This window comes from Trachurus trachurus, assembly GCF_905171665.1.
Source record: "Trachurus trachurus genome assembly, chromosome: 3".
Lineage (NCBI taxonomy): Eukaryota > Metazoa > Chordata > Actinopteri > Carangiformes > Carangidae > Trachurus > Trachurus trachurus.
The window spans coordinates 11,574,606-11,601,885 of record NC_139893.1 but is presented as its reverse complement, the minus strand read 5'-3'; the positions used below and the strand labels follow the sequence as shown (position 1 = coordinate 11,601,885).

The 27,280-nt window shown below is 42.8% G+C and overlaps 2 protein-coding genes across 3 annotated transcripts in view; one reads left to right on the top strand and one right to left on the bottom strand.

Annotated features, from left to right (window-relative positions):
* Nucleotides 1-27,280, top strand: part of phlpp2 (PH domain and leucine rich repeat protein phosphatase 2) — a 43,884-nt gene continuing 16,604 nt past the window's right edge. For both annotated transcript variants that reach the window (XR_014595285.1, XM_083969230.1), the window contains exons 1-5: nucleotides 1-316; nucleotides 2,754-3,034; nucleotides 15,188-15,321; nucleotides 23,585-23,775; nucleotides 24,876-25,001. Coding sequence is in view for 1 of the 2 variants with exons in the window: in XM_083969230.1 (XP_083825356.1) it covers nucleotides 101-316; nucleotides 2,754-3,034; nucleotides 15,188-15,321; nucleotides 23,585-23,775; nucleotides 24,876-25,001 (948 nt within the window). In the remaining variant the exon portion in view is untranslated. The remainder of the gene's footprint in view (nucleotides 317-2,753; nucleotides 3,035-15,187; nucleotides 15,322-23,584; nucleotides 23,776-24,875; nucleotides 25,002-27,280) is intronic.
* Nucleotides 10,078-13,215, bottom strand: LOC311008047 (uncharacterized protein; the record flags this gene model as incomplete). The annotated part of the gene is made up of 3 exons (XM_084001480.1): nucleotides 13,099-13,215; nucleotides 12,566-12,854; nucleotides 10,078-10,975 (listed from the first exon to the last, which is right to left on the bottom strand). The coding sequence occupies exons 1-3, from the start codon at nucleotides 13,100-13,102 to the stop codon at nucleotides 10,078-10,080; spliced, it is 1,191 nt and encodes a 396-aa protein (XP_083857606.1). The 5' UTR covers nucleotides 13,103-13,215.

Here is a 27,280-nt window from a genome sequence, read left to right as displayed (position 1 = left end):
CCGACACAGGATGCATTTTCAACTCTCCGTGGGAATTTGCCAGTCACGTACCGGGGCGGCATTTCTTGGGTTTTGTCGCTGTTATTAACCGGGATCATCCATGGCGATGGAGGACGAAGACAACAGCGCAGCGGTCGTTGCGACTAACACCCAAACGGACACCAAGAAAGGAGGTGGTGATGTCGGAGATAACGGGTCTTGCATAGACAGGCAGCCGGACACGGTGGTCCACCAAACGGGGCTGAATCAGACTGCAGGTCGTGGCAGCCGCATTGGTACCGGAGCTCACGCTGCAACGGGGATCCGAGTGCTAAAGGCAAGTCATAACGAGAGGAGGATGTATGCGTTCATGTGATGCAGTATAGGTGATTGAGACAGGGGCATAGAAGTGAACCGGACACATATCTTTATATTGTGTTACATGTCAATGGGGGTTTCTTACCGTTGCAGTGAGTGATTGAAAATGAGGCATGATGAGATATTAAAACGCTTCCATGCAATATTATGTAATGGCTCTAATGTCAGTTGATTGATATTGTTGATGGCTGATGATTGATCTGTGGATGATTGCCATTCAGTGAGGAATGTACCAGAGCCAATTAACAGCCACAAGCCACACACACACTCTTTAGAGCTTTTATAGGAGGGCCCTACTCAACATTTTTTTATGACACATTAAGGTAAGATATAATGATATAGGAACTCCAAACACATAATCTAATGCATTTCTGAGTTACTGTATCTGAGGGAAGGGGGCACACCAAAATCAGAAAGTGAAATAGGTCACCCTGTTGATTAGTGAATAATAGCACAAGTGTTGTGGTGATTTCCCCCCACCTTTTTACTGTATTATATGCTTGCTCATATTGTCTATGAAACCACAGTTAAGTCATAGCGTGTGGTGAAGGATCATATGTTATTTCAGAAAGGATTGTGTCACGATTACTGTACATACTGCATCATCATTGAGTCTCTACAAGTTACCTCAGTAACCACATGTAAAACTGATCCAGGTCAGCCGTCATTCATTGACAAATAGATCCTTCTTTCACCAGGAGGTAGGAAAATATACAGCATGTTACTGCATCTACTCCTTATTGACTCAACATATATGCTGTCATTCACTGTGCGACCCTGCTATACACTCAGTCTGGGACACGGCTGCTTTACATCTGCAATTGACCAGGAGTGACAACTGCACAAGCAATGGCTCAGTGTTTAACAAAAGAAAAGGACTGGCAGTGTTTAAATGTGGCCACATATTAGTGTTAGACTTAAACCTCGGGAATATTGCTGCTCCAGTTTTGACTTATTTAAGAAAAAGCTTATTTCTAACATTAGGAATAAACATAGAAATAGAAGAATATAAACTAGTAATTTGAATTCACTTGAAATAATTCAAATGAAAGATAAACTTTCTGTCTGACAGGATCTCCCTATTAATCAAAATAAAAATAATTGATAGGCATTCTAAAAAGCAATTGAAACAATAAATATTTTTGCCAGTTTGGATTATGTAAGGTTATATCAGGGATGTTACTGGTTTTTAATATGCATTAACTAAAGTGAAGCAGAACCAAACACAATAACAACAAAAAATGTAATTAGTTGCAACTTTGACACTCATTTTCCTTATATTGATATGTTGCACTTTGGTAGCAAATTGTCCACGGTCTTATTACTGTAACAACTGAATGAGGCAACATTAACAAAAGGTATGGCTGGTTTCTTTAAGCCACTAAATTGAATTCTGTCCAGACTTGTGTCCTAATATCCTGTTTATGAATATTCTGAATAGATGTAGGTTCAAGGTGCATCCTTGACAATCTCCAACAGCAGTGGAGAGAGAGAGAGAGAGAGAGAGAGTGAGAGAGAGAGAGAGAGAGAGAGAGAGAGAGAGAGAGAGAGAGAGAGAGAGAGAGAGAGAGAGAGAGAGATTGTGTGTGTGTTGAAGAGCCTAAATGCAGTCAGAGCAGTGGATAGATACAGTAGTTACCTCTTGAACCAAGTAACATACTGTAATGCCTTTTCTAGGCCTGTGAATGATATGAGTGGCTAATGTTAGTGACATTTTATCATTTTGGTAGCATTTGTCTCTATTTACGTCAAATTCAGATAACCTAGCATTGCATAATTTTAAGGAAATACATCAAGCTACTTACACATCCAGCTAACATCACCACAAGTGAAGCGAACAGAAACAACATGATGTTCTCGCCATTAGTAATCTCATCACACCGTAGTCCATCCTCAGTGAGAAAGGTAACAGAATGAAGAAAACATCAAAGACTGTTCTTGACTTACAGTCTTCTCCCCTGCTCTAGACACATGCTGCTCAGGAAATGTAGAGTTCAATAGGGTTGATTCTACAAAGGAAATCAATTGCAATTGTGTTCAGTGTAATGACAGGAGTGTCTAGCTACAGAGTTACTAATAACTGAATATTGATTATAAAACATTTAATTGCTGCTCTCTATCAAAGTGCAAAAGCATGTAGGAAGGGTTCACAACAAATATGACTGCACCAATTTCCAGCATGGATATATTCATTCAGTTCAAAAGGTGAGCAGAAACTCCCAGTGCAGATGTTGTGTTGTGGTAAGGCCACAGCATCTCTGGGAGGGTCAACAATACATTTTGAAACTACAGTCAAGCCCCTTTTAGCAGCCAATGCCAGTTAGACATGCTAATATGTACAGCATATATCTGATATCTGATTTGTGTATTAAAATGATTCTTTTTTGTGTCAGCAGCGCAACATAAAGCGGAATGGGAGTCGTGGTTGTGTGACGAGAAAGACCAGATTCGGATCGCGAGAGCGGGACTGGCTAAAGGGGGACACCCAGAGGGGCTGTGTGTGTCTGTATGGGGGGACAGTTGACCCTCAGCCACCTGCCTCCGGCCCACAGACCTCCTCCACCCCTCAGACAGACCTGCAGCTGGTGCTCTGTTCTACCAGCACCACAGTGGAGGAGCTGTGTGCTCAGAGGAATGGACAGGGACTCTACGTTCAGCTGCATGGAGACCTAGTCAGGTAAAAACACACTAAGTTAAGCTAACAACTTGGTGTAGAACATGTTATGAAGTAAGGCTTGCTGTCCAGAGACCAACTGTGCGTGCATCCTCTGACATTTCACATCTTTATGTATAATCATGTACTGACACGGAAATGAAAAGAAAAGTGAAAGAAACAAGATTTGAAGCGTAAGAATATGCTTTGGTTTCTGGTTATGTCAGCATAGTGCAAGCGAAGCATGGGATGTTACACAGCAGGTTTAGACAGCTGCTGAACCGGTTGAAATGGAAGCACATCTCTTCCATCCGACACACTTAAATAAACAAGACTGAAATGGGGATAATACAGAACAGTAACATCTAACATAAGCCATCTAGAAGAATCTATTAATGATCTCTCTTATTTGTATAATATTAAAAAACATATCAGGCCCTGGCATTTACTTGGTATCCTTGATATCCTGTCCATGAAAACCAAAAGCAGAATATCACCTTGAGCTTGGGTTAATGCACAAAGGTCAGACATGGTGCTGAAGACCTCCTGCGGTTTTCTTAACAGTCTATACTCCCACAGGATTTCACCAGGATACCCTCAGGGACATGACTATATGCCTCTCTCAGCCCCAGAAGACACATGTAGACAGAAATAGCAAATGACCCTTTGATTATCTGTGAAAGGATGAAAAGCTGGTTCACTGATCTGTGACCAGGAAGGAATCTGCGTTGCTGCTCTGTTGCTTTCATGGGAAAGCCTGTCAGAAGGCAGAGCCGAAATAAGAAATCAGTTATAGCTGAAAACACTGTGGCTCATAGTGTATTCCATGCAAATCTTACTGTCTGCCTAGTTTTTAAATGATGTTGACATAGAGCAAAGTCTTAAAATCTCTTAAGATGTCAGGTACCGGCAAAAAATGCCAATAGGTGCACTTATAGTGGAGACTTGTAAATTGTTCTCTTAGGAAATGTTACAGGTTGGAAGATTATGCCATGAACGTGCTGCAGATATTGTACTAGACACATACAGTACACGGAATGACTTACTAATGATTTCTCAGGATGGTAGACAGTGTTATGACCAACCAACAACATATAAGACATCATCATATCTTTGCTCATTAAAAGCCCCTAGGCATTGCAGAGTAATGTAGAATGGTAATAAATGAAAGGCTTTCGGTAAGCCTGTGGATGGGCCGTGTTGGTCCGGTTTCTATTCCAGCAGTGCAGCTCTTAAATTGCAGTCTGCCAGCAGGTATAACCAGGTGGATTTAAATTCAATATTAAAGACTTCACCATCCAAAAAACAGAGTATTGGGGATTTAAGAAAACTATAATTTCTGTTTATTCAAAGGGGGATCTAATTCCTTCAGACAGCAAATATAGTAAAAGATAAGCCACGGTTGCATTCAATGTTCATGGTAAATACATGAGTTAGGAGGACCCGATTTATTTTTGACCTTAAAGGAACTTGTAGTTGTATATAAACTCTTTTTAGGGAAATGTTTTATTAGGCTCATTGATAATAGATGCATGTGCTGTATAAACGCGGATCTGAAGCATACAAAGCTGTTGACAGAAGTGAAAGAAGCACTGAAGAAGGATTTGTAAGTAAAGACATGATGGAAGGGATGGAAGCTTTTTTTAGTGCTTTTCTTTTTATAGCTTGTAGTAATGTGCTGCTTGCAGGGAGACTTGGTCTGGGTTCTTTCCTGCTTAGGGAACATTGTATTTTCAGTCACTCAAACTCCCTTTTAAGATAAATTCACTGTGGCAGTGGGGTTGATGGAGGACATACTGTACATCCTTCCATTCATCCATTCTTGAGCCACTTACCCTGGTCAGTGTGACAGTGCCAACAGGGTGAGTAGTAGGGGTTGCAACATGCTCTTCCCATGACGACCCCAAATTTGCCTCCAGAATAGATGGAATGTGAAATCCCTCCGACATGTTCTTGGGTATGCCTCGGGTTTCCTTTCGGCTTGCCCTGCCCAGAGCACTTCCAAAGGGAGGGTCACAGACATCTCAACGGCCTCCTCTCAGAGGAGTTAGCGGCTTGTTACCACAGGCCTCCCAAATCACTGAGCTCCTCACTCTGAAATGTAAAGTGAGACTAGCAGCCAAATCCCATCTAATCCTCTCACCTCTGCTGTACATTCTGCATGGTGATGATCCAGACCAACGGACAGATCGCTTGCATTTACGGGTGATTATTTGACTGTTGACCCCTTAAGGCCTGGTCAAGTACAGCTCAGATAAGTGATGCATGCATGGACATCTTATCTTGTGTGCTCACCACTAACAAGGCAAAAGAGAGAGGATGGGTGTTAAGGACTGTTGAATAAGGAGAATAATTAGATCACATCACGCATTGTTAATGTCAGCGATAGCAAACAACCAATAAAGGTTTTTGATCACATTTTATTGGCTTTGAGTTATAAACTTTGACTTAAATACCACATTGACATTTTTGTGCTTCTAACATTTATGTTAAGGTACTTACCAGTTCAGCATAGGGAAAACAACTAATTAGTTTTATACAGTTGAGAGTCTTCCCTTTCTTCTGCTGGATTTGCTAACACCAGCTTCCTTCTCTCAGCACTTGATCCCTTTAGTAAGAAGCTGAAACCTTGCTAAATGATCTTTGATCGCTGAGGTATTACATCCAGCCAAGTAATAAAATGTAAAATATACCCTGATGATACATACAATACTGAACACACTAATCAAATTTCTTTTGTACTTGCAAGTCAGTTCCTTTATAACCTGCACACCCATTTTCATATGCTCTTTTGGTTGCCCTAACCCTTCTTTCATGAAGCCATACAGTAAGGATTTGTGTGACAGGCCGATTGTACCAGGCTAGTGGTACAGGATTCCAGAGTTGACGTTCATCCTGTTAGGTATCTGCAGTAAGAGTCCTTAAAGTGATTATTATTGGACCAAGATGATTTTTCCCCAGATTAAGTCAAATCCACAGTCAGAGAAAAACCAATAGCATGTTTTGGATTTTGCACAACTGCATTTTTTCCGTGTTTTGGTTTGGTCAGTTTGTGGTTCCAAATGATCATCCTGAGCTCTGTCAATCATAACAAGACTCTAAACACAAACAAAAAAATAGCTCTCTGTAACTTGGGCACAGTCCTTGTTAGTGCTGCTTGGCCAGGGACTGAAGTGTCCAACGGTGGGAAACCAGTGAGGAATTCTTTTGCTTGTCACTGCACTAGACTGTCTAGTATTTGGTCAGATTTGCTTTGATTTATTTTACAAGTTGCATTATATTAGAAGCCTATTACTTTAAAAGAATAATCTGCTTTGCATATATTACTTTAAAAGAATTATCTGCTCACCCCTTTCTATAGATACGCTTATCTTATTCATCTTTGACATGCTGTGGGCTGTATCCTATAGCATTGCACCTCCTGAGCAAGATTAAGCAGTATTAGGACTATTACATTCAAAAACTGTTTGATGCTTTTAATGGAGATAAAGACAGTGTCCATCTTAAGTTTAATGTTAAAGAAGACATATTATGCCCCCTTTCCACACATTAAAATAGTTCCCAGGTGTCTTAAAGACATGTCTGTGCTTTGGTCCAAATACCCCAAGGATCAAATATCACGTGCTCTCTTATACTCTCAAACCAGCCCTGTTCAGAACGGCTGGTTTCAGTCAGTACGTTTACATGCAGAGCTTAATCGAGCTATGCTGAGAAAATCAAATAACTGACAGGGTCCGCCCCCGCATGCGGCGTCACCCGTTGTTTCAGCGGGTTAATACGCCCCCCTGTCCTGTTGACTTTTCTGTCACCTCGTAAAAAACTGAATATAAACAACTTATAAGCTTATTAATAAATTCTCAACTGCAGTTCCTGACCAGACGCACCGGTCTGGGCCGGATTCGCGCTGAGAATAGGATACGCGGGCTTTCTCTCTCTCTCTCTCTCTCTCTCTCTCTCTCTCTCTCTCTCTCTCTCTCTCTCTCCCTCTCTCTAATAAAACAATCTGGCTGGTTGTGCTGTGTATGTGTGAAATGCATTGAATCTGCGCTGATGTTGGGTTTTTTTCTTTACTTTGCCGAGTTCGGGCGGCTTCTCTGCTCCACTTTGTGCCGTCTCTACGGTTGTGGAGCATGCGCACATGCGTTGTCCAGTTATTGACCCCTTGCACGTGACGTCACGTTCCACTCGCGATAGCTCCGGACGCCATGATGGACGGCAAAAGAACAGTGAACGTCAATGTAATTGAATGGGCGCGTTATAGTTTTGTGACATACCGGGGTTGTAGGGTTTCCCCTCCTTTTCCACTGAGCTGGTTCGAGTGCTGATTCGGAGCCAGAGCCTGACTAGCACCGGTTCTTTGCTTTTCCACCGCTTAAAAACCGGTTATTGGTCCTTAAAACTGGTCTGAAGCACCAACTCCTTGCTGGGCTAGAGCTAAGAACCGGGGGCTGGCCACTGGCAGCGGGGTTACATGAGCAACAACAGGACCAGTGCGAAGATATACAGACACGTTATCGATGCCATTATAAGTTAGTTTATCTACAGTGTATAGGCCTAGTCGATGTAAACACAGTTGAAGCTAACTAGCTGAGCTACATGCTGTGGCTAACAACAGCTAACGCTCGTATTAAACATAGCACCGTCACAACGTAGTTGCCGCCGGCGGATCGCGGCGATTACAACGAAGACGGCTTCCTGTTTTCTTTTATTTTTCAGCCGGGTTTAATCAGAGAATGATCACTAATTATACAGACGTCGGGTCAGGTCTTCAACACCAGGGTTGCCAACTTTTGGTCCTGGGCTGGAGTGAGATTCTGTTGGCGGTGGGGGGGGGGGGGGGGTTGTCTATAATAATAATAATAATAGTTATGTTTATTGTAGTTTTTCTCTCTCTCTCTCACTCACACACACACACACACACACATTATACCTGCAAACTGAGTAGGCTAGAGGTGTAATAGGTGACAAAATACGTATATATCCCTCTAGGGGGGTCTGGGGGCACCCCCCCAGGAAAAAAATTGTGATTTTAACATGTATTTGAAGCATTCTGGTGTACTCTGAGAAGAAAATAAAGGGAAAACACAACATTTGCTTCAGATAAGAGGGAAAAAAGCAGATCTGTGGTTCCTATCATTGTCTGGCTGGAGTGTATGAAACTGGTCTAGTGGGGAGCTCTGGTTTTTGGCCTGGACCAGCCTATTGAGCCTATTAATATATGAAAGGACAGAACAGACACGTCCTGTGATTTTCAGTCTTATATTACAGCCTGATGATACAAGTCAGGTCCTGAAATGTGTGTTTCTCTTCTGTAATAAACATTCTACATACCCATTCGGAGTTTGCAGGTATGGCCCACGTGCATGCATGCGCAGTTGCGCACACACGTAGTACACACAGACGTACACACACACACACACACACACACACCTGCTGCTGCGCTGTCTCTCTCTCCTCTGCTCTCTGGGCTGAGCTGCCTAGCTGTACTTTTGGGCTACCCAGTCTGCATCCTGATTTTATAGTTTTCAACGGATTGGCCCAACCAGCCCGACCGCAGGCGTCAGTTCGAGCCGCGTTCAGTCCGAAAACATACGCCGGGTTCACACCGGACGCCGAAGCGCCGCGAATAGCCGCGGAGCGGAGTCCGCTTCCATTCGGCGCCCTCGTTAACTGGTGTTGTAGTTCAGACTAGACGCGGCGCGTCGCGGTCCTCCGCGGTCGGCTCGCGCCGTGGAGCGCCAGTTTCGGCGTCTGCTCTATTTTGTGCGCGAGCCGCGGCCGACCGCGTCAATTCTGGCAGGAAGTCACACAAAGAAACACGAGAGAATCCGGTCAATTTTCAAAATAAAAGCGATTTTCAAAATAAAATACCGCGATTGACAAATTTGATCATATTTGTGTATGTAAACAGAGTAGAGAGATCGGAGATGAAAACTAAACAAAAACAAAACAAAACACAAGCACACAAACAAAGAAACAAAGAAACACGCACACACACACACACACACACAAACAAACACACACTGACAGACACACAGCAACGGAGTGGGCTGTCAACGGGGCGGGGGGGTGGGGTTTGGGGTGTCTAAACACACAAACAACCAGGGAGAAGAGCGAGAGAGACGATGGACGACGTGAAATTGATTTTGGAGGTCGAGAAGTACAGGGAGCTGTACGACCCACAGCACCTATTTTATAAGGACAACATAAAAAAAGACAAGTGTTGGGAGGCTGTAGCAACAGCCATTGGATCTACGAGTAAGTATAGCCTACTGTCTTAATCAAAAGATGTCTCACAAGTTCTGTGCAAAATCAATTGTCCATAGATTTGTAATTATATAGCCTCTATTAATTAAATAATAGTCTACATATTCCACACTGTGTGACCAAATGTAATCCTGCTTCAGTAGCCTAGTCTGCAGGGGCCACCAGGGTCCCTCAGCCATTTTCTCCACCTTCCATCCCCCATTACCTGTTCCAAGGAAAAGTGTCCTCAGCAGCCATTTTCTCTCCCTCCTCCAGTTTCATGTCCAAAAGTACAAGTTCTTGAATAGTCATTAGGCTAAGTGCTGTTTCTAAAGCATATAAGAGCCAAAAATAATAATATAGCCTACATATTGTGAAATCACATTTTCTGACTGTATTTTTAGATAGAAACATTACAAGTATCATGATAACTTTGTAAATAAAGCTCTACTGTTTTAAAACGATTTTTTTTACTTTTATTTAGCCCTCATAATCCACTAGAATAACAACAAACTCATTTGGAAGAGACATGCAGTATTTTTATGTATTTCATGTTGTGGTTTTTATACCTATTAAGTCTGGGCAATAAATTCCTCACATAGTAATGTTAATATCTATCTATTAACACATTTGGCTTATAATAACCCACAGATTTAAAAAGCAGTCAGAGTCCATGAAATAATGACAAATAAATCGATTTTCTTTCACATTTATTTCAAGCATATACAGCAAAAACACAGCACAGCAAAATAAAGGCCAAAATAATGTCTATGTATCTCCCCTCAAATCAAAGTCCCTCTAGCTGTGGCTCAGCATTGCACTTAGAGCATACGATCCTGCCAGGGCACACTGCCCTCAGGAGAGAGGAAAAATGCGCAGAATTTTTCCCTTGTATCGTACGCATCCCTGCATCCTCTGTTGCCACCCATGTTCCTGGCATCCTGGAGGTGCTCCCCTCGCTGTTCTGCCTCCTCCAACAACCTCTGGTTGTCCACTGCGTTGAGGAGGTAGTTGTGCAGGATGCAAACAGCCATAACAACAGCATCCACATTCTCTGGTGCCATTGTTATCCGTGTGTAGAGAACTCTCCACCGTGCTGCCAGAATGCCAAAAGCACATTCCACCACCATCCTGGCCCTGGACAGTCTGTAGTTGAATAACTTTTTCCACCGCCCAAGGTGTTGTCCAGGGAATGGCCTCATTAAGTACCTCTTCAGAGGGAAGGCAGCATCCCCCACCATGGTGTACGGTACTGGCACTTGTTGGCCTGCTCCTGGCAGAGGACAGTCATCAGGAACATGCAGCGTTTTGTTTTCCATGCAAATTCCAAGGTCCGATCCACTGTAGACTCCTCCATCACTTGCCCGTCCATAGTCTCCCACCTGGACGTTAATGAATCTGTAGTTGGCATCCACCAGTGCCAGCAGAACAATGGAAAATGTTTTTTTATAATTGAAGTACTGACTTCCTGATTTTGGTGGTGCTGTGATGTTTATGTGTTTCCCGTCGATGGCCCCAAGGCAGTTTGGAAAATTCCACCGAGTCCAGAATGCAGAGGCGATGTCCCTCCACATCTGCTCTGTGGGCCTGGGAAACTGCTTGGCCATCATCTGCCTCTCTATTGCCCGGCAGGTCATGTGCACGGAGGTGGACACGGTGCTCTTTCCCAACCTATACTGGAAAGCCAGACTTGAAAAGGTTTCCCCTGTACCAAGGAATCTGTGGGAATAGAAAAAAATATATATAAATTACTAAACAGTACTATTAACAGTATTTAGTAATATAATTATCATAATTGTGTTGTAATATAACTAATTAATAGGGAAAAGGTTATTGTATTTTTTATTATTAATTCATGTATGTTACTGTGTCACAGTTGATGAATGCAAAAGGAGATGGAAGCAGTTACGGGACAATTTTGTAAAGAATAAAAACAAAACTGCTGCGAGCGGGTCCGCTGGTGGCAGTGCAAAGGACTGGAAATACAGCAGTATCATGTCCTTCTTGATTCCATATATGCAACCCAGAAGGTTAGTAGTTATTTTTATAAATGAAATATTTCTTTTTTCAAAATGTATGTGATCTTGTGAACGTTCATAATCATTTTTGCAAATTATTATTTTTAATATTTTGTTTCTATCCTGTATTTCATAACAAAAGGTTTTTCTCTTTTTTTTTTAAAGCTCTAAAAGTACTTTCCGGCCTGTTGATGTGAGTGAAGCAACACCCGCAGACCTAAGCACAGATGAGGCTGGACCCTCTGGACTACTTTCAAGGCCTGCAACACCAACCACTCCCACACTGAGGTCTGCATCTTCCTCTCCACACCCAACAGACAGAGGACAAACCTCTACCCAGCTTCCAAACCCCCCAATACACCCCAGAGTTCAGGCCTTGTCATCAGGAGCTGACACTGAAACATCACAGGCCAGAAAAAAGAGAAGGCAAGGGTCAACTACTGCAGGGCCAACAGAACAACAACTCCTGCAATTCCTGACAGCTGAACCAGTACCAGTCCCGCCGCATGTCCCCAAAGATGAGGAGGAGATGTATTATTTTGCCCTCAGCCTTGTCCCCAGATTGAACAGACTGTGCCGTAGCTCCCAGGCACGTGCTCAAATACACCTAGTGCAGTACCTCAACGACTTGGAAAAAGAAGAAGAAGAACCTTCAAGACCAACCCCATTACCTTGGCAGCAGGCAACCCAGCCACAAACAACTTTTCAAGCTTCTTATCATTCAACATCCCATTATCAACCAAGCCACTACTCACCCCCCTCTACATATCAACAACAAACACAACCCCCAATGTCCCACCCACAGCAGGGACAACAATACACCTCTCCTCCAGATCAACAAAGAGGTGTGAAGAGAACATCCATGATAGACGAGCTTCAAGACCCCTCCTCCCCCACAACATACCACCACTTTTAGGAAGACAGTGAGAGCCTGAATAATCTTTGTTTCATAGTTGAATTTTTTATGTTTACATTTATGTCAGAAGTTCGACAAAAGGGTTGTGAAGAGGAGCATGTCCATGCTAGAAGAGGTTGAAGACCTCTCCTCCCCCAAAAAATACCTCAACTTTGAGTATGTAAGTGATAGCCTGAATAAGTCCTTTTTGTTTTATACTGCAATGACTTCTATTTTTTTATGATGCCATTTATTGAAGAAGTTATTATTTTGTTAAATTATATTGTTTGTTGTGTTGTAGTTAAGTTTTTATATTGTAGTTTGCAGTGGTTTTGCAGTTAATAAAAAAACACACTAAACACTGTGCAGAAAATGCTTATTTCTTTGTTATCTTACCTCAGTGTCACTGCAAGTCGTTGCTTTGGCTGGATAGCTTCGCGGTAGTTGGTTGTTTGTTTGCTCAGATCAGGCCCAATCAAAGAAAGAAGGTGATCCATCTTTTCAGCAGACATTCTGAAGTATTTAACATGGCGATCTCTGTCCAGGGACAGTTCCGCCACAAGATGGTGAAACACGCCAAGTTGTTGTCTTTTTTGGTTAATAGGGTGGACCCACAATCTTCTTCTCTGGCGACGCCTGCGAAGTAGTAGGTACAACGCAAGGGCTCTCCTTCTGTCTACTCGCACTGGGAAACAGGAAGAGAAAATAGATTTAAGAAATGTGAAGAGTAGATAAAAAAAGTGTATTTAAATTCTATATCCACACTACTACTGTCTACTACCATAAACACGCTCTCTTTCTGTGTGTGTGTGTGTGTGTGTGTGTGTGTGTGTCTCTCTCCCATGCGGGAGAGACAGAGATAGTGTATAAACTTATTGTTTACAAAAACATGGCGTAGCCTATTAATTTTTATGAAGTTATTTACTTACCCATGATGGAAAAACACCTCTGAATGAAGAACAGCTGAGCAGGAGCGCTTGTCGACCGCCGCGGAGAAATCGGCGTCTGGTGTGAACTGGAGGGACGCGGCTCGCGCGCGATTTCCGCGGCCGCGCCGCTTCTCGGCGCTTCCGCGTCCGGTGTGAACCCGGCGTTAACTCGGTCAGGTCAGGTTGTGTCTCGGGCTTCGCTCTCTCCCTCTTTTTTTTGGCCATCGGATTCGGACCAAGTCGGGTCCAGGCTTCAGCACCGTGCCGCTGTTGGGGGAGGGGAGGGGAGGGGAGGGGGGGTCGCGGATCGACAACTCCCCGTCCTACTGTGCTGTGATCACAGGCTTGAGCAGCCGTCCAATTGACACGCGGATAAGCATCACGCACACCACTCAGAGAGCCTATTGATGAGTGCCAAAGCTTGCTTTAATTTTTATTTATTTTTTTTGCCAAATCGCTTGATTTTGGCGTGAGAATTGTTTGAGTGGCGTGAGAGCGTGAGACAGGACCTAAAAGCGTGTGCGCCGTAACGTAACCGTGCGGGGCCCCCCCGCGGCCGTCCGCCGCGGATGACGGCGGCGATGACCGGGGGGGGGGGGGGCGATGGCCGCGATGACGGACGGACGGACGGACGGGGGGGGGGGGGGGGGGCGGCGACAACACAGCAGAGCAATCCTGCCTAGGAGCTGTCCATGGTTAGGAAGTCTCTTGAAATATCAAACAAAGAGGAGAACTATGGACTGTGGAAGCTTCAATGGCCATAATACAGAAGTTATCATGACGTGAACCATATGTCGCGGTGTAAAAAAAAAAAAAAAAAAGGTTGATTCGGTGGAAACCCGGCTTAACGGGCGGGGGCGGGGCCCCTACGGCATGCGGGGGCCCCCCCGCCTCGCGGGGGCTGCGGGGGTATACTTTACGGCCCAGGACACACGCCAGATGCGTGAGAGTTGGCAACCCTGTTCAACACCCACGGGTCGGACCAGGTTTTAATTTCCAGGTCCGTTAACTGTAGTTAGCAGCAGCAAAGACAGCAGCAGCTGCTGTATGGGGAGTGTGGCACTGACTGACGTTAGCTCCTTAGCAGTGGAAAAAGCACAGAAAACTGAGATATTCTACGGCGAATAACAAAAAAACAAACATATATTGCAACGGATGAGTAGATATTCTATTTAAAATAAGTGATAATGCTGTGAGGTTGTAGTGTGAAGTGATCGAGCCACATTGTTGGACGGCACCCATAGACAGTAGGCCTACATTATCACGGAGCACTTTCTGCCGTCCGTCATGGTGTCGCCTCTCGCGTCACGTTCTAATTGTGACGTAGCTGCAAGGGGTCAATAGTCGGATTAAGGCAATAATTCGGTTTTTTCAAGTGTCATGTAAACGTACTGACTGTCTGTCCCTTTAAATGCAAATGAGCCACTGCTTGCCCCATCCCACCCTTTCTACCGGTCCCAGGTAGGGGTGGTATTATGCAAATTCGAATCCTAGTTACATCACTGGAAGACAACTGAGGGAACAGCTCTTAAAACCACGTGGATTTCAACCTATTGAGAGTGAGGAGTCACGTGCCGATGGTCGGCCATGATGGAAGGAGACGCTATCGGTTGCCAGGGGCAACGTCATCAGAACAGCACAGAGACGGACTAAATTCTAGCTCTTTTTTGCGCCAACAGATCAACAAATTACTAGAAATAATAAGGAGAAAGTAAATAACTGAAGCAGTTTTTAACACAGCAGTGATTTCCAGTATTGTAAAACAGTAAATTACGGAGTAGACGATTTTGTTTTGCCCATAGACTAGTAAGGCTTTTGCCACCGGAATCCTTCCATCATGGCGGAGAAGGGGGGAGGGGCTCTGACATGGATGTATTAGGGCTCTGAGCTGTGACGACAACTCCTCACTCTCATATTTTTTTGTCAATTCTCACATTTTGGGGGCCTAAAGGCAAGACAAACACCCAAATATATGTTAAAGAGCCTTCAGAAAGTGAAATTTCCATAATATGTCCCCTTTAATGCCACTGGTGTTACTATTTTGTAGTGGGCATTGTCACACCACTTCTCATTGTCTTCTGTCCTTCAGGAGGCTGGATCCCTCTGAGCGTCCACTCCAGATTCTGTATGAGTACCTGGCAGCTATGGGCTATGCAGACCCTATGCGAGTGCAGCAAGAAGCAGCCAACTCGGACCTCAGCTGTTTGATCCGTTTCTACAGTGGTAAGTGCAAATCCATAGGGTCCGTATTAACCAATCTTCACTAATCTGCTGCTCAGTGGAAGCTGCAGTTTCCTCCTCTGCTGCACCCTGTTTTTGGACATGATGGCCCTAAAACAAAAAAACAGGGTGCAGCAGACCAAACTGTTCAGTCACAGCATTGTGTCTGTTTTTCCTCTGGGTAAAGTGAAAGTGGAGGCAGTTTCTGTTTGAGGCTCTCTGTGAGTGCTTCCCGAGGTGCCACAAACACACTCCCATCATGGCCCCATGATGAGTGACCTACCATCCTTCATCCTGTGGTGTTTCTGTATTCCCTTGTCGCCTGCCTTTCTCCTGCTGCTGCCAACATGCTCCCATGACCCCGAGTCTGGAGTGATTAAATGTCCCTGTGTCAGTGTGATGTATTAATCCGGTAGTAGAATGGACGTGGCACAACAGAGAAACCTCGACATCTCTAGCTGTCCTTGTTTGAGTGTGTTTGTTGGTCTAACGATACTCTTACAGTAGCAGCGATTAAGGGATTTCACCATTACGGGTAAATGGTGAGCGATGTTCTGTAATGCGTTTCCATTTAATTAAGCGACTGATGTTCCTGCTGAGTCAGTGGAACTTCTTGTGTTCTGGGTTAAAACTGCTCACATGCTTTGGTGCCAGAGAAAGAGGAAGACTGAGCAAACCACAGCGTCTAAAGGGCTCAGATGTTATTCCTCACACAAAAAATACACACGCCTCCCTACCATCACATGCTGCCACATTGAATAAAAGTACATGCTCAACACAAATCTCAACTTCACTAGTTAAGATGACATTCATGAATATTAAGCATGTGACTCAACAAGTTCACACTCAGATTTCCCAGTAGTAAAAATTTAACTTGCTGGATGAGGGCCCTGACATTTTTGATGCTTACACCATACAGTCCGATCATTATTATATTATAGCTTATACCTTTTCTGTTGTGTGTTTGTTTTTTTTAATTATTATTATTTTAGCCAGCCTCTTAAGGATGAATACAACTCTGTCTTTATATCTGTTTGGTAATACAATAGATGCTTGTTTGTTTAGTTGTGAGATCTCAAGTTTGCTGTGGCCTCAGTCTTACTTCTAGTCTGTTTGCCTCCTGCCAGCATAAGAACCGATCGGATCTTGGCTACTATCAGTAGTCAGGCCACACTGGCCGGAGTCTAGCCAGGCCCCTTGGAGACTTCCTGCCTTCTTTTGTTCACTCATGGGAAAAGAGGACCAGGGACCAGGCATGACTGGTACTCAGGAACTCGTAATACCCAACTAAGGCCAAGAAGACAACTTGATTTAGCCACTTTATTCCCATAGAACTGGGAAAGAGGTACCTGGTAGAATAACTTACAGGCTGTAGTGGTTGTGTGCACCCACTGTCCCTGCCGTGCCGGTGCCGTCATACAGATTCACCAGTCAATCTCGTGTTTTGGTTGGCACCAAGATGACCCTGTGTTTTTTTTCATTCCCACCCACAGTGGTGTTGTAGGTGGGCTGTTTTGTTAAAACACACAACAGCAGCCTTACACTGAGATCCTTCTCCCAGGTGCTTGCTTGTTGTCTAACAGATGTTATTAGGGCTAATGATCTGAGTAAGCAGATGAGGACAACTTTGGTACATGAGTAAGGACTAGTAGTAATTGTTAAATAACCTATGGGATTACATATTAATTAAGGTGTCTAGTTGTGCCTGGAGGTACACCTGGAGGTGAATGGCTTTTTTTTTATTTTAAAAAGTCGCAATGCAGTGTTTTGGTTATTCTGAAGATTTTTTGGGGGGAATTTCTTTCTGCCAAAATATATATTTTTGCAAACAGTGTGAACTAAACTTCTAGAGCTGGAACTTTTTTTTCAGTCTTTCCCTCATCTTTTTCTTGTGAAATGACCTTAAGATTGACCTCTTAGGGTCTCTACAAATGGATCTATCTGAAGAGGAGATTTGAAGTTTCATTCAACTTCATACAGTACACTGAGAGGCAATGTTACATTGCTTTGTCAGTAGGTTATTGATCCACATTCAAATAGAAGGACTTGCTTTATATCTCAATGTGCTCATTTGCTTATTTGAATGTGTGTGCATTTGTCTGTGTGTACCCATTTATTCCAGTGTAAGTTTTGAACCACAACACAGTTTCAGCCGTATTCTCTTTCAGGCCAATTAAGTGTTTCCAAGTGTTCATGTATTAAACTTCACATCCCCTTGTTTGTTCAGGAAACTCATCTTGAAACTTCTCCACCCTGCGTCCCACACACACACCCTCCTGCTGTGGTGCACAGATGAGATGAAAACAAACAGAGACAAGGGAGTAAACAGTCCTAAATGCTGACTTAATAGAAAAATGCTCCCAGTGAAAACAACTGCAGAGACCCGATGGGCAGTGCTTCTCTGTCGGCTCATTCAGCTGCAGCACAGACAACGCCTGCCGTAGGCTCTGGCACTTGTCCACTGGGCCCTGCTCCATCTCTGCCTGTATGATCTCTGTCTTACATCTCTGTCTAAGAGCTCAGTGACCTGAAGCCGCCGTGCACAGTCATGGTCATAGCAGAAGGAAATAAGTCATCTACTGTCAGTGTGAACCCACCTAATAAGTTATTGATCTGGCTAGAACTGATTTGCCAGTGAAATGAAATCCAAATGAAGGATGTCCTATGCTGTTATGACATGGACCGTGAACTAATGTCTGAAACTCTGAGGCCCAGTCATTTATCATAATAATCATGTCCTGAAGTAAGAGAAAGACTAACATCCCGGTGAATAACCAGGCACTTGTTTGCCTCTTCATTTTTCATTTGAAAGGGAGAGAGAATTCGTTCACAGGGACAAAAAGTAGAGAAGCAGTCAGATTGAGATTTAAGAGAAAAATGAAATTCTGTTCAGATCTCTGGGTTCCCACAGAATTGCCCCGAGCAACTGAGCTCTGCAGAGAGTGGGCTCTCCCTGGTTTCCTGCCAGCTCCTTGTAAAATGCTGTTTCTGTGATGGACTCCTGTTTTTCCTGAGGATTTCCTCTTTGCCATTTAAAACCTTCAGACGCTCTAGACTCACGGTCACTTTTCAAGTCAGACAGCTTACTGCTGCTGAAAAATATCCACCATTTTAATGGTCTCTTGAAATGTCATCTGTATTCAGAAGCAGTGCTCACTTATATGTTTTCCATCTGTGTTCTGCACAGTGCACAGTTGCTGTATTTGATATCAGATTTTTTTTTTTTAATGCACAAAGTTGAAAGTTGAAATAGAGGTAAACACATATCACCAAGAGGAGGCATCTGGGTGGTGGGTTGAATTTGAATTTGTTGCCAAAAAGAGCTTGCTGTTCTGAGTCAAATCAGACTGTGTTTCCGCCTCCACTGACCCCCTACTGCATGATAACGCAATCTATGCAATCTTGAGCAAGACAAAAAAGCTCTGGGATACAGGGAATACTGTGTCCAAATGAGTGCTGAGTGTTGCCTTGAAATCATTCCATATGTGATTAAAAACAGATCAAATAATGTGTAAACACCCTCTAGTCTTTGGACTAAAATGTAAAAAAGAACGGCCATTTCATCTGTTTTGGAAAAATGCAGTTTTTCTTAAGCTTCCCACATTGACGAATTATTCTAAATGAAGCATTCTACGTTATTTTGTTCAGTTATTTTGAAGTCAGAGATGTTGGCTGAGTGCACACACAATCTTTTGGAAGTGATGGTGAATTTGCAAGCATGCATTATTTATGACGTCATACAGTTAATCAACAGCTTCTCTTATTTAAATCCTCAAATTAAGACTGCAATTAACAATTACTCTATATCACCATCATTATATCATTCTCATTGTTGATTAATGTACAGATTATTTTCTGGATGTATTGTTATTGGTCAATAAAGCACCAGAAACAATCTCCTAGAGCTCAAAGTAATGATGTCAGAGGTCTCCTATCAATGTTTTCATCTATTCATTTGTCAGTTTTTGTCCCTCAGTGGTTAAGGAACAGAATTCGATCTGTTGCACCCTCGTTGCTCATCTAACGTGTCGCATAAAGTGAGATGTCACTATGTCTGCAGGCGAGTGAAAGCTGCAATCACACTTGACATGAACGGACTGGAGACAACAAGTCGTGCACTCAACACTCTGATTGGTTGATGATAAGTTCATTGGAGGCTGCTCAGCCTCTTGACCTGCACATTGGGCCGGCCATTGCTCAGACAAAACCATCAGAGTTACACAACATCTGTGGCCATGTCACTAAACCCCTCTGGAGTCACCGGGGATGGTCAACATTGTTCGTCATCATGTGGGATGGGACTGATTTATCTGTTTTGCTGCAGAGCAGCCAGAGGTTGGTGGAGATCGTATAGGAGTTTACCAACTCACACTGGACTTTGATTTTGTGAGCAACTTGTTTCCTTAGCAACTAACAGCCCCACAGACCTTGAGGGATAGCGTGCATGTTTGTTTTAGAGACTGACTCTTTATGGCTGGGATTTGTTTGCATAAATAGGCCAAAGACTTTCAGATGGATGATTGCATTGATATGGAAGTGCAAAAGGAAATACGCTGTGTAGTGGTGATTTTAGTGGGAAGAAAACTACTTTAGATGAGTTACAAAAACTGAAAAATTATCCAATTTTACAATTTGACATAATGTGCTATTTCACTTTTTCCACAATTTATTGAGGGCTTTGATTTTCAGCACATACGTACGACTATTCTGCTTAATTTTCTGTTTGTATGTGTTGTCCATTGCTCTGTTGAGCTAGCGCAGATGAACTGCATTTTCTTGACAAGCTTCAGTTCCATCTGAATAACAGAAAACTGGAGATGATTTTAGTATCTGTTTTTATTTAGTAACTCCTTTGTGAGCCCGGTGTGCTTCAAATGTACTCTAGTTGTCAGTCTCACCAAATAATTGATGTTCTTCCTCATCTCTGTCTTTTTTTGATGAACAACATCATCCAAATCCAGACAGGCTTTAGAAAGACAAATGAGGCTTGTAGAATGAAATATTACCTGTGATAAAATAGAAGGTTAATGAATTCTTCAACCAAACCACCCCTCACTGGTTTTAGTGTTGTCTAAGCTCTCATGCTTGCAGTACAGATGTTCAGAACATTGATAAAGTACACCAAACCAGATCAAACCAGACTGTGTGTTGTCTTTCTTCAGGTCGTATCCTCAAGAATGTGGCCCCGTGACAGCATAACAAAGCACAGTGTGAAGTGCGCTTGTTGCTGGTGATGCACTCTATAACCAGTGAGAGCATCTTGACAACCTGTGTGAGTTTGCAGCGAGTGGGTGCACGATGATGAGTTTATTGATGTGCACACTGCAGTGGGCGAATGTTTTGCTTAATTACTTGTTTTAATGAATATATTATCTTTAGTTTATTCTTACTTACTCTTTCAGCTGTCAGCTGTATAATGGAAAAAAAGGATTTTCATGTGGATTCCTTGAACGGATGATTGTAATTATGATAGTGATTCTCCACAATAAAGCACAGGAAAGGCCATGACATTGAAATGGTTTGAAATTTGTTTGTACTAGTGCCAATAAAATACCTCGGGTTTTGGTATCAGAACTAAAATCATTTTGATAGCTCATTTGGAGGAAAATAAAAAATGTTATTTTCCAAAATCCTCTCAAATGATGAAGCACCTTGCACGCATCGCATACACAGTTTGATTGAATAAGAGTATGAGCAAGCATTTGATGCCAGCCATTGGTGCTTCACAATTTTCAGATGCTTTCATTGGTACCAGAAAAGCAATCATCATACAGTCCAGATGTTTCCCAAACCAATTATCAAATATTCATTTAAAAAACTAAAAAACGTATAAAATGTATTTTAAAACGTGCTTCTTTGTCTCCGATGCAGCCGTCTCTCTGCACGAAGTCACCACTCTTCGCTGCAAAATTATAAGGTCCTTCTTATCACAGATTTTCCCAGTGCACAAAAAACAAACAATCAGTAGGCTATACTGTATTCAGACGAATCCCAGGTGTGTTATTCTAAATTTTGACACCAAAATTTTCATTTTTACTGCAAATGAATATCAGTTCTAAATATAAGTTATGAGTTTCCTTGTTTACGAATAATAGGTATTGGTATCGGACCTGAAAGAACTGTATCGGTCAATCCCAAGTTTCCCTCTTCTCATATCACTCTATACAGTACTACCCAGCACTGATCCCGGAGGTTTGTATCTCCTGCTTTTTCTCAGAGTGAGGGGACACCCAAGGATCAGCCACTGTTATTGATCTGCCAGCCAGCCTGCCAGTTTGTTGTCAGAAGCACTTGGCTTGTTCATTATCAGTTTCTGGCGAAGAAAAAACATGAGGAGGCTTTCATTTCATTTGGATGCCCTTGTGAAGTGAAAGGGAAGGTGGAGAGAAAGAGCGAGTCAGACAGACAGAGAGGGAGAGAGAGAGAGAGAGAGAGAGAGAGAGAGACAGAGAGAGCAGATTGCCAGTGTGTGGGAGGCAGCATAAGTCGGTTTGAGGGAAATTTAACAACAGAGGACAAGAGGCTGAGACAGTGCCTCCTCTGTGCTTATTTGACCTGCCATTAACCTGAGTGTACTTGAAGCCTGTCTGGTGTGTTCTTTAGCAGGGACCAGCCAAGACTCCCTGCTGTGCAAGTTGGCATAATCTAATTGAAAAGAGTGATGCTTAATGTGACAAAACCCTGACTCATGCATCAATATGGCTGATACGTCTTCTAGGTTAGGACAGCAGCAGAGAAGAGACAGACATATTTTTCACGCAGCATTCAGAGGACAGATTGGCTGCGATGTTGACTGACATGTTGATTTTCCAAATCCCAGTATCATCTGTTAAGACCTGTGAAGTAGAGGGAATTTTTTTTTGAGATTATAATGAAGAAAAAGCATTTGGATCTTTAATTGCAGTAATCCACTGAGGCGTTCGGGCTCAGACATTTGACACCGTCATGTGGCCCAGAGCCATGTGTTAAAGACTTAGCCTCACTGAACCTGACTGGTACTTCCAAATAAGACTCTCTTTTCTCGCTTTTTGCACCTTCTTGCATAGTGTGGCAATGGAGGCAGATGGTTGGCACAGTAATAGAGAGAAAGAGGAACGATTCTCAATAAATGAGATATGAAATAATCAAATCTGACTCCAACCTGAGCCTGAAGCTTTCTGCAACAAAATGGCCCAAATGTGTTGAACAGCAGCACTCTGAGGTTTAATCTAATAGATTTTTAATAATGGGGTTATATGGATATACCTTTCCTTTCTCTTACAGTAAAGTTAAAGGGATAGTTCAACATTTTGGCAAATTGGCCCATTGCCATAATCGCTATAGTCATAGCAGTAGGTTCATTACCTTTATTTGTCGGTGTAAGCTATTTTTAGAACGGCGGAGCGGAGCAGCAGGTTGCTCAGGGCTACGCTATGGAGGCTAAAGGAATTTCTTGGTTTCCCTCTCATTACAAAATCCCAAAACTCCAAAACGCTTTCGTGGACAAGTTGTGACCTGCACAATCACCACGCTATGAGATAATAATGGAACGTTACGAGACGGAGCCGTTTTCGAGGTAAATACAGGGTAAATACAGAGTCTGCTTGCTGAAAAACTGTCCCTGAACGCAACACGCATCAGCTGTTTTGCATGAATTTACCTCTAAAACAGCTCCGTCTCGTAACGGTCCGTTATTATCTCATAGCGTGGTGATTGTGCAGCTCACAACTTGTCCACGACAGCCTTTTGGAGTTGTTGGGTTGTGTATTTGATGAGTTTGATGAGGGAAACCAAGAAATTCCCTTAGCCTCCATAGCATAGCAGCCTGCCGCTCCGCTCCGTCGTTCTAAAAATAGCTTACACCGACAATTAAAGGTAACGAACCTACTGCTATGACTATAGCGATTATGGCAATGGGCCAATTTGCCAAAATGTTGAACTATCCCTTTAAGCTCATTGTCTTGCAGTGAGATCTATTCAGATGTAGACTACGGCATGTGACAATGGGGCAGTGTTCATCCTAAGGGCTGATGTCAGACCAGTTCCTGGAATTACTATGCTGAGCAGTTGACTTTTCATTGGGTGATATCATAGTGACCTGAAAGTATCTATATGACTTCACTTTCTGGAAACCTCCATGTTATGTTTAACTGCAGAACATTTGCTATTCATTAGCTGAATTTGTTTATCACCGGGAGGGGTGGGGTTTCTTGTGCATTAGATCGTTGTCTGTAGATCTGCACTAACCTCTGTGTGTATGTGTGTGGGTTTTTTTTTCTCCTTCCAGAACACCCTGTGAATGCAGACCAGCAAGAGCGTACTTTGCTAAAAGGCGTATTCAGCGTCAGGAAGGGCAAGACGCAGCTGCATAAGTGGGCAGAACGGCAGGTCATCCTCTGTGGCACCTGTCTAATCGTGGCCTCTGTGAAAGACAGCCTGACCGGGAAGATGCACATCTTACCCCTGGTGGGGGGAAAGGTGAGAGTTCAGTGTTGGGTGATCAGACAAACTCAGAGTTACACTTTCCCCTGGGCAGAGGCTGTGCTCCAGGTCGAGTATAGATACTCTACAAAAACACAGCTGTGTTGAACAGCTGGACTGAGTCAAAGAGATGATGCACATACAAAGTAATGCAGAGACAGCAGAGCATAATACAGGTTGTCTTCCCAACCTCAGAACATATAGCAGCTGATTTATCTTGAACCACAAACTAATAAAGTTAGTTTTTATTATAATGAAAATCTCTAATGTCCAGTCTTAGAGAGTTGAAAACTTGGATCTAAAAACCCAGCAAAGCTGTAGCCTACTCGCAAGGGAAAATGTCCACCCTAAAACTTACAGTAATAGTCTTGTAGGTAGTACAACTCCCTAAGGTTACGTTTGTTTCCCTTTGCTTTGTATTGTGAAAACTTTCACTTAAAGGCTCCAATTATACACATCAAAGCCCATTTATAGGTTTTGGTGAACAATACTACTTGTGCGAAATAGCTGGATAAAGTCTTTTGTGGCTCCAACATTTAAAAAAAAATGGGATAGCTGGTCCTCTGCATTATTTCTTCAACTATCCCTCATGAATTGGACAAAGTTATGATAATGAAAGGAGATATGGCCCACACTTAGGAGGTGGTATAATTTTTCACACATACATTATGCTTAATCACTCCACTCAGTCACCTCAGCCACAAGACACAGGTTGTGTTTGATTAAGAAGTAACGACTTTCCTGGAAAAGAGACAAAAAAACTAGAAAGTAATTGCTGTTATTTCACTGTTGACCTCACACTCTCCACTCAACATTTGCTCACACCGCTCGCTGAAATGTACAGTTGTGGATACGTTCTCTCAGGAGTCTTTTAGCAAATGTAGGTACTCCATCAAAAAGCTCACACGTCATCACAAAACGAAGCAGCACAGTCTGATTTATATCTGTGGTAAAAGAATAAAAAATGATGTGGCAAAATTTCAATTTGTCATGGTAATACTGATTTATGATAATCATCAGTTTCCTCTTTTGTTTAAATGTGTTTGTCTTTGTCACTGCTCCTCCTTATCATATCTGTGCATTGTCTTTGTGTTGAGGTGGAGGAGGTGAAGCGGAGGCAACACTGTCTGATGTTCAGCTCAGCCGGATCGCAGGCGCAGACATACTTTGTCAACTTCGACACACTCGCGGACTACCAGCGATGGTATCGGCAGGCATCAAAAGTAAGCAAGAGACAAAAAAAAAAGTGTGTTATTGTGTGTGTAGTAGGACACACTACCCCGTCTCCTGTGTTTTCTCTCAGTAACTCTTTGTTTGTTTCCAGTTAGTCCCTCTGGGCTTGTACTAAAACCAGAGATTAGATGTTGGGACTACAGTTGTCTTTCCCCCCTTTGAGTTGTCCAATCAGAAACCGCCTGTCTGAGTGTGTCTGATTGGCTCCACAGAGGCCGACTCTCAGCGGTGTCTGGCGTTGATTGAACAGCACATCTCTGCTCACATGGTTTATCTTGTTGACTTCTCTTTGGGTGCACAACAGAGTTTTACAAAGGTCATCAGCAGTAGAGCTTTTGTTAAATGAGTCACAGTCTATTAGAGGATGCTAAATGACCAGAACACATTTTTTTTTAGTTTGTGTTACATACTGTGCGTGTCTATCAGAGAATCACGCTAGGTTTTCTCGGCTGCTCTTCAAAAAAGTTCATTGTTTCTGTTCTGCTCAGCTTGCTTTGTCTCTAATATCCTAATTAATGGCTATTGTGCTGCGGCTCCTTCCTGGAACTGAACGGCCTCTATGAGAGTCTCCACCGAGGCAGAGCCAACATACAATTAGCTATGGAAGGAGAAAGCCAACAGGAAAAAAAAAAGGAAAATCCAATTAGTTGCAGATTCATGCTAAGTCCAGGATCTCTCTCTACCATGGTGGTAGGGATTACTGGGTTAGAGTTGCCTGTTAGCGCACTGTGTTTAGGCTGAGAATGAGATGAGAGGTTTCTATGGAGACTGTGGATGATGACTGATGAAGGTTTTTGGTGGATTTGGGCCAGTGTTTATGCTAGATTGCATAAATTGTGTGTGTGTGTGTGTGAGGGAGAGAGTGAGTGAGAGAGAGAGAGAGTCAGTGAATCAGCAAGTGCATTGGTGCTTGCAAAATGAGCATGCAGGATAAGACTGAGTGCTCTAGTGTAGAGATATATTTTAGAAATGAATATCAGAATCTGTATTTTATAGTAAGTCAGAGCATCTGAATACTAATTATGTTAAATAATACAGTGTAACTCAGTACTCAGTTACCATCACTAAACACTCAGTATATAAAAAGACAGAGGAACCACTGTCAGTGCCATTATGTGAAGTGTGACAGCTAACATCTAACTGGACTAAATATTCCCTAGGAAGTGGCATAAGCAGGCATCTGATCAATTTTTCACATGTGCTATTCACATTTTTTTTAAGGATTGTCAATGAAACGTGAACTGTGACATCATACAGTATATTCATCACAAATACACACCAGTAGAGAAACAGGAACACTCAGAAACGTGATAAGTTTAGCTGTGGTCAGAAGTGCTAGTTGTGCAAGTTTGTAGCCCACACAAAAGGAGACTGTCCTGGTTTCTCAGCTCTACAGGAAATGATCCCGTTCCATGTATGAATCACTGAATAGTTGTGTATTTGTTCACCACAGTCCCTGGTAAAAATCACTGAACCTCCATTTATGCTATGAGGTTTTATTCCCTTTCTAACAAAGCTGTCATTTTCACTGAGTTTCTCTCCTTTCAGTGTAGTCTCTTCACAAAGGTTTCATTTCTATGCAGATCATCTAAAACAACAAATCTGACCTGTTTTCTTTATTTCTCACTCCTAAATTCTTGCCTTTCAATCTGTGTCCATCACCCACTCTCCTGTCACTTAATTACTCTTTTTAAGGAGGAGATGCTTATGAAAGTGGTTGGTCAATGAGTTGTTTTGTGGGAGATGAACTGTTTTGTCTTTGACATCTCTAAAAGCAGTGACGCGATGTCACGCTCCGCTGAGCAGCCGTCCTATTTTCTGGGTTGCTGCACAGTGTGCAGCCCTGTAGTTAATGGAGGAGCCTGTCCTCAGACATCATCTCTGAGATGATGGAGGGAGAGCAGATGGAAATTTGAACAATGCTAAAACAAGCACAGTATCACACATACAGATGCAGTCACACACTTCTTAACACTCACGCAGGTTAGTTTTGCTGCTTGTGAAAACATTGACAATCCAGTATTATTTCCTTGGGGGCTAGTGTTGTATCTTAGCCCAACACAATGCAATTCAACAGTGGGACTGACTGTCTTGGATCAATAATTTCAAGAAAAACTGAACATTATAAACTTTATTGTTTATATGATTATAAACATTATTGAAGAGCTGTTGTATGAGACTACATTAATTCTAGGTAGGTGCACCTGATAAACTGGCAGCTCTGTCTGAATGCAGTTGGCTCATGTCGGAGTTAGTCTGTTAGCCATTT